The 19,406-nt window shown below is 44.2% G+C and overlaps 1 protein-coding gene across 1 annotated transcript in view; it reads right to left on the bottom strand.

Annotated features, from left to right (window-relative positions):
* Positions 1–16,919, bottom strand: part of dgkg (diacylglycerol kinase, gamma) — a gene marked incomplete at its 5' end in the record, with an annotated part of 295,637 nt that extends 278,718 nt beyond the window's left edge. Inside the window, one exon of the mRNA XM_084311455.1 lies at positions 16,850–16,919. Coding sequence (XP_084167581.1) covers positions 16,850–16,919 — 70 coding nt within the window. The remainder of the gene's footprint in view (positions 1–16,849) is intronic.
* Between the last annotated feature and the right edge of the window lie 2,487 nt (positions 16,920–19,406).

Raw genomic sequence — 19,406 nt, 5'->3', positions numbered from 1 at the left:
CTTTGTTGCTTGTAAGCTGCAAATATGAATTGCCCCACGCGGGACCAATAAAGTTGTCTGAATCTGAATCTGAATCTGAACACCACGCCATTCACACAACTGTCACGTGTGCATGCACTACATTATTGTACAATAGCTATCAACTGCTTATCAGGAATGTAATTTTCAATATTGTAAATTAAATATTTCTTTACTTTGAGTTGCAGTTTGAGTCACTACAGCCCAGCACTTTCAGTTTCACTGGCCTCTGTAGCTGAAAACAGACGTATAGCAGCAGCACCTGAATCCCACTCTAACCAGTCACCAAGCAGAGCTGAGTTTGTGAATGCCATTGTGTAACCACGGGCATTTGTTTGAGTGAATGTTTAGCCAGAGTGTAAAATCTGTGTATGACCTGAGCGACTCATTATCTGAGCATGTTAAGTAAGTCCAATAGTAGACGTAGAATCCACCTTTGTGGATGGTGCTTTGCACCCGTGTTTGTAGATTTAGCCATTTGGCATTTAGAAACTGTGTGTATATGCACCGCCATTTTGGTTCTGTTAACTGTGTGTATACGCTCCGCCAATGTGGTGTGGTAACTGTACATGCTGTCATTTTGGTACCTCCATTCTCTCGCTCAGTGCTGGTAGGTCAGGGTACCGCCCCTTGTTTAATTTAAGGTGTGAATGCAAACCGGACAAAAGGCAGGAAAAGAAAACATTGACATTTCCTGTATATTTCAAAATGTGTGATTTTCCATCATCATAACATTATTGTTTTCACACGACGGTAGACCTCTCACGGGTGATATCTTTTCTGGCTGCTCCCAAGTCTCCAGTCTTTGCTGCAGCTACATGTATAGGGACATGAATGGACTATTAACACTTTGATCGCCGGGGTTAAATTCATAATTTACCATCTCTCGCCAGCTCTATTTGTCTATGGAGAAGTTCCCCTTCTTTGCAGGGCTATAACTTTTTAAATTGTATTGCTAAATTGACATATTTTTTTTTTATTGATATTTTTCCCCCTCCATTTTCCTCAGATTTTTCTCCCATCCCAATGTTAGTCGTATGCCAATTCCCAATCCCTTCCTGGTCGCTGCGCACTTACCCCCCACAGTCAGATCATCTGGGAGAGTGGAGGCTACCACGTGCTTCCTCCGACACACGTCCAGCCAATCACCGCTTCTTTTTCACCTGGCAGCGCGGATTCTCACTGAGAGGGCGTAGCGTGTGGGAGGACCACACTATCCCCCTCAGGTCCTATCCGCGCTTAGCAGGCGCCCCGACCGAACTGTAGGAGTCGCTGTTTGGTGACAACCCCGGAGCTGTGAGCTGGATTCGAACAGGCGAATCCAGCTCACAGCTCCGGGGTTGGTGACGAACGCAATCTCCGCTCGGCCACCTAACCGCCCCTCTAAATTGACATTATTATGGCCCATTCAATGTCCTATATCTATTGTTCAGGGTGTAGCAACGTTATACTTTTTCATTCACATATTCATACTAAAATACGGTCTAAAGTATAAGTATGTTTTTATCGTTTTCTGCAGCTTTCTCCAGAACTTGATTTATAGCCCTAAATGCATTATATTGATGATCAAATACAGTTTGGTAGGAATCTGTGCGAGATAAAAAATGTCAACTGGATGTGCTTCTAGGAGTTACTACGTATGATCTGATGTTGACCGGATGGGCGGGGGGTCGTTTATAATTCCGTGGGCAACGTTATATCATTCATCTAGTGTGGGTGATATGATCATCAGAGCAGTTTATATGGAACACGTTAAAAAAAAACACTGAATCTTACCGTAGCTTCCTCATAGCGTTGGGCGATGAGCGTGGAGCAGAGATATTACTATTATGGGATGTAGAAATACCCGATCCATTTCCAGGTTGTATAATAGTATATACGTCCAAATCATGTTGTTTAGCGAGTTAGTTGCAACCGATCGCTGTCCCGTGTTATCAAGATGGAGTCCCTCTAACGATAGCGAGTGCCCGGACGAAATATGGGTGAGCACCACTTCATCCACATGACTTCCTGTTGGGCGATTGGCCACCAGATGGCGCTCTTGAACCGTTAGAGAGTTGAGTGGGGCACAGCAGTATATCTCAGGTCTCCGGGGGAGAAACATGATTTCGATCACAGATTTTTTAAATATTGATATCAAAGACGTGTTACGGCGTCTTCGGCAGAATGAGCATGGCGGGGAATGACGAGTTTCGGCGTCTCCGGCGATTAAAGTGTTAACACTGTCCCAGCCAACCACGTATACGTTATTGGGCTCCATGCTTAACACTTTCAGTGCCGGCCGTGTTTTCCTTTTTACCCCGTTGAATGCCACCATCCACGGCCAATGTTAACGTTAATATCGCCTAATCTATGTTTTAAATTATGGCTATGTGTCTAATCTGCCCATCGCTTATCAAAGACTCATTTTCCAGTCAACATTGGCAAGGCAGATTGTATTTTTATCGCTTAATTTCCGTTTGATAGCATTTTGAAAATCACCCGTTTTCCGGGGAAAAACAACCCATGCGTTTGTGGCTTGGCTGTTCGTTCATACTAACACAATTGGCAGTGGGAAAGCCAGTGGGTGGGCATTGGACATTGTGGACAGCGACTCCTACAGGTCGGTTGGTGCGCCTGTACAGCAGAATCAGGAAGTATCGGGGGCAGCGTGAGCCTCCCACGCGTTACTCCTTGCCACTGAGAGATTGCGCTGTTCAGGTGAAAAGATGCGACAGCTGCCTCCTTGTGTACCGGAGGGGACACGTGATCGCCTTTTACTGGAATATTCCAGAACGTTGTCATTTGTCGGCCTATTTATGAATCGTTTTCAAATAAATGCTAGATGATCGATAGTATATGTGTGCGCACACGCACGCTCGTGCCGTGTGCTGATAATCGCTGCTCTTATTTCCTCATGGCTTTTACAGTCAAAACAGCCATATCACATATCACATAAATGCTTATATATCCGTGAAAACAAGTCTGATTATCCTAACACTGATAACATAGATTCCTTACCTGAGGTCAGATGGTATCCAAATGGTTTATTCCAATTTACGATCGCCATTCGAAAAAATCGATAAATGTATTGATCCATCGTGTGTACAGTATAACACATGATCCGCGCGGCTCAGAGGCTCCAGAATGAACTCTGGTAGACCCCGGCTGCATCAGTGAGAAGAAAAATGTGGAGTCAGAAATCCGTTCTCCCATTCACTTTCATTGAGTCCATTCCAAAAGGGTGATTTACCATCTGGGAGACGATAGGGGGCGCTTTTTTCACATCTGAGCGCCGGCGGTCCCTGGATCTCCAACGGTAGGCTCGCGTGATGCAATATGATTTCAGATCGCTAATAAAAAAAGATTAAAAAAAAATACCCGAGAATACTCATGACCGTGGCATTCAACGGTCGGGGCGTAAACCCGAGAAAAGCTGTGAGTGGCACTCAAAGTGTTAAAGGGCCAACAACTTATATATACGTTATTGACTCGTTTTTGCTTTTATTCCATTTTAATATCCTACTCAATGTCACAGAGCTGTATCTTGGCTGGAAAATGCCTTTGGGATTCGGAAAAGTGCATTACCGGCCAGATCCTGGTAGTGGCGCTGTCTCGAGAATGGTAATCCTTGTTTCAGGCCTGGTGTAACTTTTTTTTCATTCCGGGTAAATTTGTCTGTTAGCCTGAAGCTATGGCTTCAACCGATCGCCTGGAATACTTATTGCGACGCCGAATTCAGTATGCAGTAAAGGAATATAGCATCAGCCAATGGACATATCGATCTACCAGATGGCGATCAATAACTGGGAAATTCTTTCTGGAATCCAACCAGCCACAGGTAAGAGCGATTTGGCGTCAATTTCAGCCTGATCGGGCCTTGTTAGCAGAGCCAACCCCCCGATCAGCGCATGTTGTTGTAATAACGAATGCCGTTATTGGTAATCAATAATCAGAAACGACTTCCCCCGCCCCCCCCCCCCCTTTCATGCATTCATAGTGGACCATGATACCGATCATATGCAATTTGATTTTTAACTGTAGCTTGTGTAGGGCCGAAACGCCAAACGATTTAACATTATTAGCTTAGCGCCCTATAACTAGCTTTGCAGGAATTACCGCAGACCAATGCGGTATAACGTTCATATTCACGACGCTATAAAATGGGAACATATTGATGAAAAATGTATTTCTTTATGGCATATTGAAGGGAAGGTTTATACTGTCAATTGACAATGAGAATGGACACATAGCAATAATATAAAATATAGATTTAGCTCTACAAACAACCTCACGCACAGTGAAACGTTGTTATGGGAAGCTTCTATTATATATTTCTCTCTCTGATAAGGCAGGGGATTTAGAATTTTAAGCAGCAGTTTAAAAAAAGGAAAAATCACTAGCTTAGTATTGCAGGTCAGATCACCCGACGTCACCAGCGTCAGCGCATTCTCTGCAACATCCAGTCTTTTAGGGTTAGCAATTTGGCTTTTAAAAATTGGAATCGTTAACTAAACATGAAATCCTTTGGTGAAATGCAATTCTCCCATTAATCATCTCTATCATACACAAAAACATAATAGTACAGAAATCACAATGAATCATTTAAAAATACAATAGAACAATGGCAGCAGGGACAATGAGTTTGAATCAAATTATGACTAAATACAAAACACAATGACATCACATTGAATTATTTAAAAGAACAATGGCATCAGGGACAAATTACTTCTTGAGTCTATTAGTTGCATCTTGGCAGATTGTACCTGCGACTGGACGTAAGCGACATGAACTCATTTGCCAGGGGGTGGCTGGGATCATCCAGGATTGACTGGGCCTTCCTCAATGTTCTGACCTTATGCACATCAGACAGGTCACTTAGGGTCACGGCTGCTATTCGGCTGCACACTGTGACAATGCCCTGCAGTTTATTTTTTAGTTTTTGGGAACAAGTGAGTGACCCATACCAGCTTACAAAAGCAAATGTGAGCAAATGTGACACTTTCATGAAGGTCCTGTCAACTTTAAAACTATGGAGTTTGAGGGGTGGCTGGGTGGCGCAGCGGACATTGCGCTCGTCACCAACGCAAGAGACACCGGTATCGAATCCGGCTGTCGGCGTTGCCTCCGGCTTGGGCCGGCCGTCATACTGACTCAATTGGCAGAGTTAGCGGGAGGGAAGTCGATGGGTGGTAGTCTGGTCGCTGTGAACAGCGACTCCTACAGGTCGGTTGGGGCGCCTGCACAGCAAAGTCAGGAAAATGGCGGGGGCAGTGTGAGCCTCCTACACGTTACTCCTCACCAATGAGAGTCCACGCTGGCAGGTGAAAAGATGTGACTGGCTGCCTCCACATGTATCGGAGGGGACATGTGATGGGCTTCTATCCTCCCTACAACCGGCCAGTGGGGGGCACATGCGAGCAACAATCAAGACAGGGGGAGGGGAGAATTGGCACGGCTAAATTGGGATGGGAGAAAAAATAGAAGTGGATAAAAATAAAAAGTGTTAATGGGCTTTTCTGCATACAGCATCGACATGGGGTTTAAAAGTCAGCTTGTTGTCAATTACAGTGCTAAGATATTTGTATTGCAAACAACCTCAACAGCCATTAATCACCACAGGAGGGATGACAGTAGGGTTCCCCCTAAAGTCGATGCCCATCTCCTTATCTCCTTAGTTTTGGAGACATTAATATCCAGGAAGGACGATCCATAAAACCGGTCCATAAAATCCGCCACTGCAGGGCCGCGATCGAGGTCAACGCTGTTAAGGCGAGACACTAGGACAGAATCGTCAGCAAACATGATTATGCGACCTCTCTCATGTTTGCTGACATCAGATAAAATGCCATTGACTCACATGTTGTGACCTTCCAGTTAGAAGAATCCATCAGCCAACATATCAGTCCAGTCAAAATCGTGGATGCTCACTATCTGCTACTACAATGTGAGGTTGTATACAATTAAAAGCAGACGAAAAATGAATAGACACTAGTCGTACAAAGGTGTTAGCACCCTCTAGGTGTGTCAGAATCATGCTTAGTAGGGTGCCTGTCGCATCATCAACACCCCTGCCAAACTGGAGCGGGTCCAAATCTACCTGAACTGTGCTCAGAAGCAATTCTCTCAAATTACTTGAGAGAGAAGTAAGCACTACAGGTCTGTAGTGATTGAGTGACTTGGGAGCTTTGGGCACGGGTACAACTATGGAGTCTTTCCAAAGACAAGGAACTCTACAGAGTTGGAGTGACATAGTAAAAATAAAACTGAATATCTCAGCCAGTGTCATGTCCGAGTCCTGGACTTATTTTCAGGACTCTTGACTTTTCAAGATTTCAAGATTCAAGAGGTTTATTCATCACATACATACACAAGACATATAGTGAAATGAAGGTGGCCATGCCCGCTTCGATTGTGCAAAAAATACAAATAATAATAGAATAAAATAGAATAGAAAATAAAATAGACATGATAAAAGTACTAAGATAAAATACAAAAGGAATGAGTCCTATGTACACTACTATACAATATACAGTTATACTCTATGTCACTATGCTATCCTAACTATACTATACAAAACATAGACTTGACATGGACTTGAGCACTGATGACTCAGACTTGGACTTGGACTCGAGCATTGACTGCATTCTGACTCGGAAGGTTGTCAGACTTGTTAATTGATATAGTTATTTATTTAAAAAGGCAATTGTAATAGGCCCTAATCATTTGGCATACGATATTGATGGCTAGTGCATTTGTTTGGCTATTTTGTCACAAAGTAAATAAACTCCCTTTGAAATGGTGATTATTATTTATAATAATAATAATAATAATAATAATAATAATAATAATAATAATAATAATAATAATAATAATAATAATAATAATAATAATAATAATAGATAACATTTCTATAGCACCTTTCATAGAACCCAAGGTCGCTTCACAACCAAGACAAAAAATAGGGCTAGGGAAGTAGGGGGGGAAAGGGGGATGAGGGCAGGTAAGGGATAATGGACCTAATCTAATCTAAACTAACTGATGGGGAAAAGCCTTGGTGAAGAGGTGTGTTTTAAGAGCAGTTTTGAATGTGTCCAGGGTTGGGGCATTGCGGATTTCAGGGGGGAGAGAGTTCCAGAGGGTAGGGGACGCCACGCTGAAAAAAGGCTCTGTCCCCGAAAGTCCGTAACCTGGTGCGAGGGATGGAGAGGAGACCTAGATCAGAGGATCGTAGGTTCCGGGATGGAGTGTGCTGGTGGAGGAGATCAGACAGGTATCGGGGGGCGAGGGCATGGATGGACTTGTAGGTGAGGAGCAGACGTTTGAAAGTGATGCAGAACTTGACTGGGAGCCAGTGGAGGTGGATGAGGGTGGGGGTGATGTGCTGCCAGGGCTTGGTGTGAGTGAGAACCCTGGCAGCTGAGTTCTGAACATACTGGAGCCTGTCCAGGGCTTTGCTGGGTACCCCGAACAGGACTCCGTTGCAGTAGTCCAACCGGGAGGTGATAAATTAGTGGATCAGGGTCTCAGCCACAGAATCTGAGAGTGAGGGTCGAAGACGGGAGATGTTTTTGAGGTGGTAAAAGGCAGACTTGGTGACAGGAGTGAAATGAAAGTGTGGAGTCAAGGGTGATACCCAGGTTACGTACTTCGAGAGACGGGGAGATGGAACAGCTGTCAACGTGGAGGAGGAGATCTCCAACCTTCCGGAGCAGTGCCTTGGGGGCCACAACATTTATGTTTAATGTAGACCTTTTTTTTTATTTGTACGTCAGCTCTTTGACTGCCAGAGTGGAGTGGACTCAACCTTGATGACTCGGACTCGGACTCGGATTAGGGTAATGGGGACTCGACTCGGACTCGACTCGTCTCTTCTTTGGTGACTCAGACTCGGACTCGAACACTGGGGACTCGAGACTCGACTCGGACTCGACTTGGACTAGAGATTTAGTGACTCGACTACAACACATTGAACAGTTGAACAGCCAACTGTTCAATGCCATCAGGCCCCAGGGCTTTTCCGTTCCTTAAAGGAACACGCCAACATTTTGGGAAATTAGCATATCGTCTTATCCAGAGAGAGACAAGAAGATGGATACCAGTTTCCTCTCTGTGTGTTCAGTAGAAAGCTATCTGGCTGCACGTTAGCCTATAGCTTAGCACAATGAATGGAAGCGGACAGTGCCTAACACGCAGCTTTCTACTGAACGCACAGAGAGGAAACTGGTATATATCTTCTTGTCTCTCTCTGGAGAAGACGATGCGCTAATTTCCCAAAATGTTGGCATGTTCCTTTAACACCCCACCATGCTCCTATCAATATGCATGATGTTCTGCTCAGGACCCCCCCCCCCCCCCCCCCTGCCCCTATCAATATGCATATTGGCCTGCGATCCCGCATTTGGTCACGCTACAAGATGAAAAGGGAGCAACAGACCATTGCATTATATTGCCGGAAGCATCCATTTGAAAGTAAAATATAGCCTTTTGAGAATACGTTCATTTAATCTCTCTGCAAGTGCTTCAGGGCAACTCCCTCCATTTAGAAACATTTAAACAAACAACAAACTAAACAGAAAACGACTTTCTGTTGTATTATATGAGATGTGTGAGTTTTATGGATATAACTGCATATAATTACATTTAAAACATTTTTAAATAGGGATGTCCCGATCCGATCACGTGATCGGGGCCGATCACGCGATTTTCAGAAAATTCAACATTTTAATCTGGATTTTAATTTTAAATTTTTTTTATTTAACAAACATGACCATGTTAACGTCTTGAACTCATACTGAGGCCTTACTTTTGGTTTTAAATTGCATATCATCATTCAGTTTTTAGATTACTCCGGTTGCAATGCCTCGCTTGAATGAAGTTAACTTTTCACCTGGATAACGTCAACATTCAGGGTGAATGTAATGTGAGCCACCGGCGCTCGAGCCACCTCGAGCCCCTCGAGGGACTATTGAGGCAACAGTCTCGGTTCGCCAGTTTCTGACAAAAATGCGTCAAATCGGTTACTAATGGCAAGGCGCTCGCCACTAACGCAGGAGATGCTGGGTTTGAGCCCAGCTCTCGGCGTTGCTACTGGCTTGGCTGGTCGTTCATACTAACACAATTGGCAGTGGGAAAGCCAGTGGGTGGGGATTGGACGTTGTGGACAGCGACTCCTACAGGTCGGTTGGTGCGCCTGTACAGCAGAATCAGGAAGTATCGGGGGCAGCGTGAGCCTCCCACGCGTTACTCCTTGCCACTGAGAGATTGCGCTGTTCAGGTGAAAAGATGCGACAGCTGCCTCCTCGTGTACCGGAGGGGACACGTGATGCAAGGCTTTGTGCTCACTGCAGCCAACCAGTGGGAGGCATAGTCTAGCAACGTTCAAGACAGGGGAGGGGAGAATTGAAGGAAGAATTGGTGAGGCGAAATTGGGATGGGAGAAAAATAGAAAAAAATAAAAAATATTAAATCTTTAAATTTTTTAATTTTTTTTTATGATCGGATCGGGAAAGATCGGTATCGGTAGATACTCAAAATCACATGATCGGGATCGGATCAGGAGCAAAAAAATTTGATTGGGACATCCCTAGTTTTAAACGTCCCCCCATCTGTTTTTGTTTCACAAATCATATAGATGACGGACATAGCTAATAAAATTTGTCTAGCATTCTTGGAAGAGTGCTATTCAGTCTTTATCCACTGCCTTGGACTACCCTGGCAGGACCGATAAATGTCTTAATTTCAGTAGGTCTACTTGTGCAGTTACTCTTGCCTTTGTGGATGATCCTTTTGTTCCTTTTCACATAATCATATTTTTTAACATAATACTGTAAATATAGCACATATTATTATATTATATTAAGGTGCTGTAAGTGGTATTCTTTTGTTTGTTCAAATAAGTGGTCTACATTTTAAAGTACTAATATATTGTCTGGTCAGTAACATGGGTCTCCCAGTCCCTCATCTCTGCAGTAAACAGAAAATAAATTTTATGGAATCTCATTCCCACCTGGACTGGGAGACCCACGTTACCGACCAAACACTGTATATCAGTGAGAGCTATTTATCACATATTTGAACAAAGAAATACCACTTACAGCACCTTTAACACCCTGATTGAAATCTTCTAGAGAAGTGTGGTATTGGTTGAACTGAGCCTGTGATTAATCAGGACTTGTTTGCAAAAGAAGGACATGATGTATATTTAACTTTTAGATGGTAATCCCCCGGTCACACACACACAGGGCCTCCCTGCAGAACACTAACCTTATTGACCTCTTCCCACGATCATCTGTCATACAGGTAGCAGGGGCCACACGAGCACAGACACACACACACACACACATACGCGAGCACACACACACACACACTCCATAAGACCAGATTTCATCAATCATGTTAGCCCTCATAATGGCTGGGACTTCCTATTTGACAGATCCTTTCATTATATTTAGTGCTCAGGGGCTCTTCAGCTCCGGTAACGCTTTTTCTATCTTTGTCCTTTATTATTATTCACAAAGTCAGAGGGAGTAACTCAAATGTGAGGAGGAATATGTGATTAGAAAGCGTTCCTGTGTAACCTGACAGTAAAACGCACACTGCACCAGCAGCCAGCTCTCGTGTATCTCATGGACAGAAGCAGCGGCGGCAGCATGTAGTACATGGAAGCCCCCCTGTTGTCGTCATCAGATAAGGTCAAGTCAAGAGCGTTCATTTGCAATTCATTTTCTTTCCATTATTCATTCAGAGACGAGCCATAGAATCAGCAAAGCCTGGGCTGTTAAAGCCACTATAGGAAGGATTCAATGAGGAGGCTCTTAAATTGCCGTATGGACTGTATTGAGGATGACAGGCGTGTACATAGTACATGTCCTTTATGGACTCCTGAATGAGGAAGGACACAGAGAGGCGTATGCCTGTGTGCCCGCCCCCCCCCCCCCCACACACACACACACACACACACACTGTACTGTACAGTACAGTACAGTACAGAGTGGCCTTCACTGAGTCCTGCATTGATGGTAGAGTGATATACGACCCCTCTAACATTTAGCTCTCCAATCCACAATCACCAGAGGGAAATGAGTCCCAGTCAGCTTCTCTCTCCACAATAGTGTAGATTTGTTCCAATTACTTTTCTATTGGAACTTCATTCACCATCCACACAGAAATACCTGATAGTCTTGGGCAGCACGGCATCAACATCATAAATGATGCACACGCACACACACATGCCAACAACAACAGAAACACAGGCAACCTTAGCATTATGCCATTCTAACATTCTTAGCCGAATTTCCCTTGGGATAAATAAAGTATTTATATAAAATTCAATTCAATTCTATTCTATTCTATTCTATTCTATTCTATTCTATTCTATTCTATTCTATTCTATTCTATTCTATTCTATCAGGGTTTTCATACTTGAGTCTGGTCTTGGTCTAAAGTCTGAATTTGATAAGATAAGATCAGATACAATATTCCTTTATTGATCCCCTTGGCGAAATTCAGTCCACTTCTCTGTCATCTTGGACTAGTCTTGAAGCCATTTCACACAAACACCCGCACCATTTAAAAACAGAGTAGAAGAACATCTGTGACAGAGCCCACATGCCTGTTTTGACAGTAATTTATTGCCTATTGATTAGGTGGCCTTGATGTCAGAGACCTGATTGGGAATTTAGCCAGGAACATCTGGGAACCCCCTACTCTTTGCGATAGGCGTCCTGGGTTCTTTAATGACCGAGATTCAGTCGAGATTCAGACTTGAACCTGGTCTTGGCCTCGACCAAGGTGGTCTCGACTACAGCCCTTTATTCTATAATGTTGAGTCCTCTGTAGACTCCTGCTGTCACATGCTCTTAACAAGAAGAAAACAAGAGAGAAGCCAGCGCACAGAATCCAAATAACTTCAAAGCAAAGTTTCTGCAGAGAGATAGAGAAAAAGGGAGAGAGAGAGAGAGAAAGAGAGAGATATATTCAAGATGGTTTGTTGTCATGTGCACAGTTAAACAGACAGTTTGCCATAGAATGAAAATCTTACTTTGCTAGAGAGAGAGAGAGAGAGAGAGAGAGAGAGAGAGAGAGAGAGAGAGAGAGAGAGAGAGAGAGAGAGAGAGAGAGAGAGAGAGAGAGAGAGGGGCTTGGGGGTATTTTTAGTTGGTCGCTGTCGATAAATTACACAGATGGAGGAGAGATGTGAGGAGAAGGAAGAGGGAGTTGTAAAGGAGAGACATGAGGAGAGGGAAGAGGGAGTTGTAAAGGAGAGAAGAAGGAGTTGTAAAAGAGAGATATAAGGAGAAGAAAGAGGGAGTTGTAAAGGAGAGATGTGAGGAGAGGGAAGAGGGAGTTGTAAAGGAGATACGTGAGGAGAGGGAGAGGGAGTTGTAAAGGAGAGACGTGAGGAAAGGGAGAAGGAGTTGTAAAGGAGAGATGTGAGGAGAGGGAAGAGGGAGTTGTAAAGGAGAGATGTGAGGAGAGGGAATAGGGAGTTGTAAAGGAGAGATGTGAGGAGAGGGAATAGGGAGTTGTAAAGGAGAGATGTGAGGAGAGGGAATAGGGAGTTGTAAAGGAGAGATGTGAGGAGAGGGAATAGGGAGTTGTAAAGGAGAGAAGAAGGAGTTGTAAAGGAGAGATGTGAGGAGAGGGAATAGGGAGTTGTAAAGGAGAGAAGAAGGAGTTGTAAAGGAGAGATGTGAGGAGAGGGAATAGGGAGTTGTAAAGGAGAGAAGAGGGAGTTGTAAAGGCACTGAATCAAAAGCGGCATCTCCTCCCCAGGGCCCAGCAACAAAATAAGACCATCTCTGCAGTCAGCCGTCTTCCTTTTTCTCTCTCTCATTTCAAATCTTTTCCACGTTTCTAAGCCCCCTGTACGCTGCCCGTTCAAGGTCGGAATCTTACCCCATTATTCTGCCATGCCGTTCTGTGTGAAAGGTATGGAAACGGAATGGGGGGGGGGGTCAAAGTTGATGAGACATTATGCCGTCTTCATTTATGATGAAATTGCCAGGGTGGATTCACCCCAGCGTTCGTGTGAATGGGACTGCCCAGTCTTGCGGGATGGGGGTGTGATGATGTGATGATGTGGTTCATTCTGTGGGGGTTAGCTTGTAGGTAATACTACAACTATTTTCATACGTGATGTTGTGGTTCATTCTGTGGGGGTTAGCTTGTAGGTAATACATTACTACAACTATTTTCATACGTGATGTTGTGGTTCATTCTGTGGGGGTTAGCTTGTAGGTAATACATCACTACAACTATTTTCACTGTGGGTGTTAGCTTGTAGGTAATACATCACTACAACTATTTTCACTGTGGCTGTTAGCTTGTAGGTAATACATCACTACAACTATTTTCATAACTATTTTCATTTCATTCTGTGGGGGTTAGCTTGTAGGTAATACATCACTACAAAAATCTTTACAAGTGGAGTGCTGCCCAATGCTACTATCCCCGCACCACCAACCCGTGAGGATATTGCTTCGTCAAGCTATCAGCTGTCGCATGAAAGGTGGGATAGAACAAAGGCTGACCACATAATATAATAATCATAATAATAATAGGCTACATCTTTTATGTTTAATAAAAAATAATATGCAACGTGAGAAGATGCAAAAAAAAGCTCAGATCAACTGGCTGCCCTGGACTCGTACACCAGTCTTGATAAAAAAAAACAGCAACAGTGCATCATCTACTTCGGGATAAAGACATATTTGGGATATGGAAATATAGGCTACATGACATAACATTTAATGAGGGCAGGCGTAAGGCAACGACGGTGGACCCCATAGCTTCATAATGTAACACATTAGACGATTTTGCCAAAACGGAGCACCATGCACTTGAAGATTACTCTCAGGTCTTGACTCTCTGAACCTATAATCTTGCAGGCACTGCAGGCCTCGACATTACCACTGCCACCTGCCAAATGTGGGTCGAATTTTGGTGCAGAAGAAATCCACTTCCTCCCATGGTGGCATTTTGAAACACCACCATCACGTTCACCATCAACAACGATTCGTATGACTGCCTTGAGTCTTCGTCCTCTAATTGAGTCGTTTACTGGGATCTTTTTTGTCAGCAACTTTGCTTTTCTTGCTCACTTTTGTGGTCGTTATCAATCAACATGTGACAAATCCAGCTGTTGTGTTTTAATTGAGTGTAAAGAATAAATACATACAGCATATTCAGACAGAAGGATAATGTGACAAACATGGGACACATGGGTCACTTGGTTGCCAGGGAACCTGAACTCTCTCTCTTGTCTCTTTGGCCTCTAACGGACACTTATCTGTGAATATTTATGAAAAAAAGCATATTTTAGGAGTTACTGTCTTTAAATAAGATGTACGTTTCTTTTCTTCTGACCAAGAAGTCAACCCCCCTCCCCCAAATATATTTTAAAATGTGTGTGTGTGTGTGTGTGTGTGTGTGTGTGTGTGTGTGTGTGTGTGTGTGTGTGTGTGTGTGTGTGTGTGTGTGTGTGTGTGTGTGTGTGTGTGTGTAGGCGTGTGTGTGGGTGCATGTGTATGTGTGCATGTGTGTACATGTCTGTGTGTGTGTGTGTGTGTGTGTGCACGTGTGCGTGTGTGTGTGTGTGTGTGTGCATGTGCGTGTGCGTGTGTATACGTGAGTACGCATGTGTATACGTGAGTATGCATGTGTGTGCACGTGTGTGTGCACGTGTCTGTGTGTGTGTGTGTGTGTGTGCACGTGTCTGTGTGTGTGTGTGTGTGTGTGTGTGTGTGTGTGTGTGTGTGTGTGTGTGTGTGTGTGTGTGTGTGCACGTGTCTGTGTGTGTGTGTCTGTGTGTGTGTGTGCGTGTGCGTGTGTATACGTGAGTATGCATGTTGTGTGCGTGTGTGGTGTCACTGTGCTATTAGATGTAGCTTGTGGCCAGTGTACATCCAGGAGGTGTCTCCCGCATCATGGGTCTGGGCCGGGTCGCCCTCCCTGTGCCCGCCGTATCAAAGCGCCTCTGTGTCTGTGCATGCGCGTGCGTCACTCCCAGGTGACTCAGCTCTGCCCGGCTGAATGGCTTGTGTGAGAGAGAAATACTGTATTCATACTCCACAATGACAGAGAGAGAGAGAGAGAGAGAGAGAGAGAGAGAGAGAGAGAGAGAGAGAGAGAGAGAGAGAGAGAGAGAGAGAGAGAGAGAGAGAGAGAGAGAGAGAGACAACAAGAGTCAGAGTAGATGTGCTCTTTTGACAATAACAAGTGATGACGCCGGTAAGGCAAGTGACAGCGATGATGACCGGCGTCCAGATACAACTCACCGGCGTGACGGGAATGGCGATTTGCATTTTCAATCACAGAGCTTTAACCCTTTCACTGCCGCGCTACCAAACGGTTAACCCTTTCACTGTGACAATACACAGAAGGTTAACCCTTTCACTGCCACACAACAGCAGGTTAACCCTTTCACTACCACACGACAGAAGGTTAACCGTCGGTAGTGTGATAGTAAAGGGTTAACCTTCTGTCGTGTGGTAGTGAAAGGGTTAAAAGCTAAACGCAAAACTTGCTTAGATGATTCATGCACAAACTGTTTACCAGGTATGAGGAGTAAACCGATGATATAATGAAGACGACGTCGTAGGGAGCGCTGCACTAGTCAAAGAACTACGATTTGATTTGATTTGATTTATGATAAATCAGGTGCTCTTCAAGGGTATAGTATGTAATTATTCTGAGAAATATCCATGTTAAATGAAAGGATATTTAATTCACCATCAGAGTGCCTCGGATTCCTTACAGACATTAGAGACACCTCTACTATTGGACTTCCATTATCAGTAAGCGGGACAGCCTCTGTATTCAGTTTCAGTCCAGTGATGTAGCTACTGATAACTACAATGCATTAAACATTTACATTACATTTACATTTAATGTTTAATGCATTGATAACTACAACGCATTAAACATTTACATTACATTTACATTTACATTTACATTTACATTTATTCATTTAGCTGATGCTTTTATCCAAAGAGACAAAGTTCTGTACAACAAGTCAGCAGGAAGGGTAGCCTACAACTCCGGCATCTAAGTAACAATGTCCGTCAAACAGTGTTGAACTTGGGTGCTACAGTCTTGAGTCCATAGTAGTAGAGTCATATTAGCATAGTAGGTAGTAATATAGGCAAGGAAGATTATTTAGTAGCAAAGTGCATGATAGTAAAAGACAGTATGAAGGTTATTTTTTGTTTTGTTTTGTTAGTTTTCTTAGCATTAAGGTATATAATCAATATCAGACTGATTGCACACACACTAATTATTTATGCCCATATATTAAACAAACAATTATCCACATATTAACACACACACACACACACACACACACACACACACACACACACACACACACACACACACACACACACACACACACACACACACAAAAACACAAATTATTTATGCCCATATATTAAACAAACAATTATCCACATATTAACACACACGCACGCACACACACACACACACACACACACACACACACACACACACACACACACACACACACACACACACACACACACACACACACACACACACACACACACACACACACACACACACACACACACACACACACACACACACACACACACACACACACACACACACACACACACACACACACACACACACACACACACACTAATTATATATGCCCATATATTAAACAAACAATTATCCACATATTAACACACACACACACACACACACACACACACACACACACACACACACACACACACACACACACACACACACACACACACACACACACACACACACACACACAAACAGAGCAACTAAAATAATGAAGGATATCAATACTCACACTCGCTGTACTTCTGTAGCTGAGCGAACTCGGCTGGGCTCAAGCACACCCAGCTCCCATCCCCCATCATGCATCATGCCTGCTGCCAGGGGGCTGAGGGCAGAGCGGGGCAGGGGGTGCGTGTCTGAGCGGGATTCAGTCCACAGGTAGTAGGAGGCTAGGAGGCTGCTTATCCCCGGGTCAGGAGGAGTAATAAGATGGAGACCGGGGGGTGAGCTATCATCTCTGCCACAGTGAGCTCCTGGCCAGTCGGAGATTTAAAACAGCAGATATTAAACAGTGTTTTGTTGATCGGCTGTGAATGTGTCACAGGTCCTGCAGAGGTCAGGCAACACTTCCTGAATAGGCAGAGGTGAAGTGGTCTCGTTCGAAGTAGAGGTGTTTTGGGACCACTTTCTTCGTATTTTTCCTTGATAAATGCCAGATAAAATAAAAATAAACGTTTATTATTTGCGTCTCCTAGCCGACACGAGGTGTGTCTGAGGGCTTCAGTTCCCAGGCAGCCTGAGGTATTCAGGATAAGATCACTCAGCTGTGTGTCCACAGGGCAGTGGGCTGTCACAGTAACAAGCTGCTCCTCACGACTGGGAAGGAGCAGGGTCCCTCAGCAGCACTGTTCTGCTGCAACGATGACCTCATCTGACCTAGAGAGAGAGAGAGAGAGAGACAGAGAGAGAGAGAGAGAAAGAGACAGAGAGAGGGAGAGAGAGAGAGAGAGGAGAGAGAGAGAGAGGGAGAGAGAGAGAGGTATGCAAAGTGAGAAGAGGGCAATGGAGGGGAAGAAAGAGTGAGCGAAGGGGAGAGAGAGGAAAAAAAAGAGAAAAGATTAGGGTGATCCAGAACATTCTCTTATAAACGATCGCACTGTATGAAGCATCTTTATGTTTTTTTAACCGATGATCTTTATAGATAAATCAGCACCATCGCTAATCCCATCGGGCGAGGGGTCTAGGGATGAAAGTAGAGGAGGATGCGGGGGCAGGACACAGGAGCGTGAGGGATGGGACGGGACAGCCGAGCAGAAACCCAAAAGCAGTTAACCAGGCCTGCCTGCGGATGGGGGGGGGGGGGGGGGGGGGGAGTGAGTGGAGGAACAGGATGGAGGGAGAGAGGGAGGGAGGTGCTGTAGGGAGGGAGGTGATGGGTGGTCTGACATGTAAAACATAGGAGAGGTGTGATGCACTCTAGGACCGCGTAGGAAGCGGCTGAGAGGCGCTGCTGTGTCTGATTCCTTTTGCATGACGCGGGACAGACGCAATAGATAGCATTGGGTCATAGAATGAACGTTATGGTAGGAGCTGTCTATTGGATAATCCCGAATGCATATAATCCTGGTTTTATAGCACATACTGTATAGGATGGTGTGCCAGTGAGACACTTTACAAGGGTTTAGACTTTAGAGAGTGTATTCTAGCCAGCAGGTTACATAATGTTGCTGACGTTTAGAGAAAAAAAGCACTGTAGGCGAGGTGTGTGTGTGTGTGTGTGTGTGTGTGTGTGTGTGTGTGTGTGTGTGTGTGTGTGTGTGTGTGTGTGTGTGTGTGTGTGTGTGTGTGTGTGTGTGTGTGTGTGTTTATGCGTACATGGGTTTTTGTGTATGGGGGGTTGTGATGATTGCTGGTGCAGATTGGGCTCCTGGGTGGTGTTTTCTCACACACACACACACACACACACACACACACACACACACACACACACACACACACACACACACACACACACACACACACACACACACACACACACACACACACACACACACACACACACACACACACACACACACACACACACACACACACACACACACACACACAATGAGTGGTTTGTCTGCAGACAATAGTCAATAGTGTCTAATTCTGAGCACCATTAAACAGGTGGTCTGATTTCAGAGCGCCTTCCGTCATGTTGTCTAATCCTTAGCGTTTAGGCGATGCACCATTCGAGGACAGGTTCTTCTGACTTCTGACTCAGATAATGAGGTTGTCAGGGTTGTGTGCTTTAAGTGCTTCATGCTGTTTGTTCAGTAGAGGCTGAACGGCACTTGGCCTATAGCGCTGGGAACATGTGCATCTGACATGCTCCATTCTCTACAGGGACTCTCTAGGACTTAGCATCCATTCCACACAATACCATGACAAGGGTTCTTTTCTCAGTCGTAGTCATTACTCTTGTCAGTCCCACATTAAAAAGCTTATGTTTCCCCTGGAAATAATTAGTTTTTGTCAGATTGCTCCATAAGTAAAGGCAGCGAGTGCCAATACAGTTATATCCTCCTGAGACCCAGGGAAAAAAAGTGTTGTCACTTGTATTATTTTGTGATAATTTAAGTGTTTGGGTGCTAAAGAACACATTTCAAAGATTTCTTTTTTTTAACTTAACTCTATTAAGTTAATATTTTACAAAATGTGCACTGTAAGAATCTTAGATAGGAATTATGAAAATTGCATCCACATTCACAGTGTTTTCACTGGTGTGACAAAGATGAAAAGAAAACGTCACATTTTATTCTTCTGAATTGTCCCAGCAGCAGGCAGGCCCATTTTCTGAAGAGCAT

The sequence above is a fragment of the Notolepis coatsorum genome, assembly GCF_963971535.1.
Source record: "Notolepis coatsorum genome assembly, chromosome: 3".
Lineage (NCBI taxonomy): Eukaryota > Metazoa > Chordata > Actinopteri > Aulopiformes > Paralepididae > Notolepis > Notolepis coatsorum.
The sequence above is the reverse complement of the archived record's forward strand: the minus strand, read 5'-3'. Positions and strand labels throughout refer to the sequence as shown.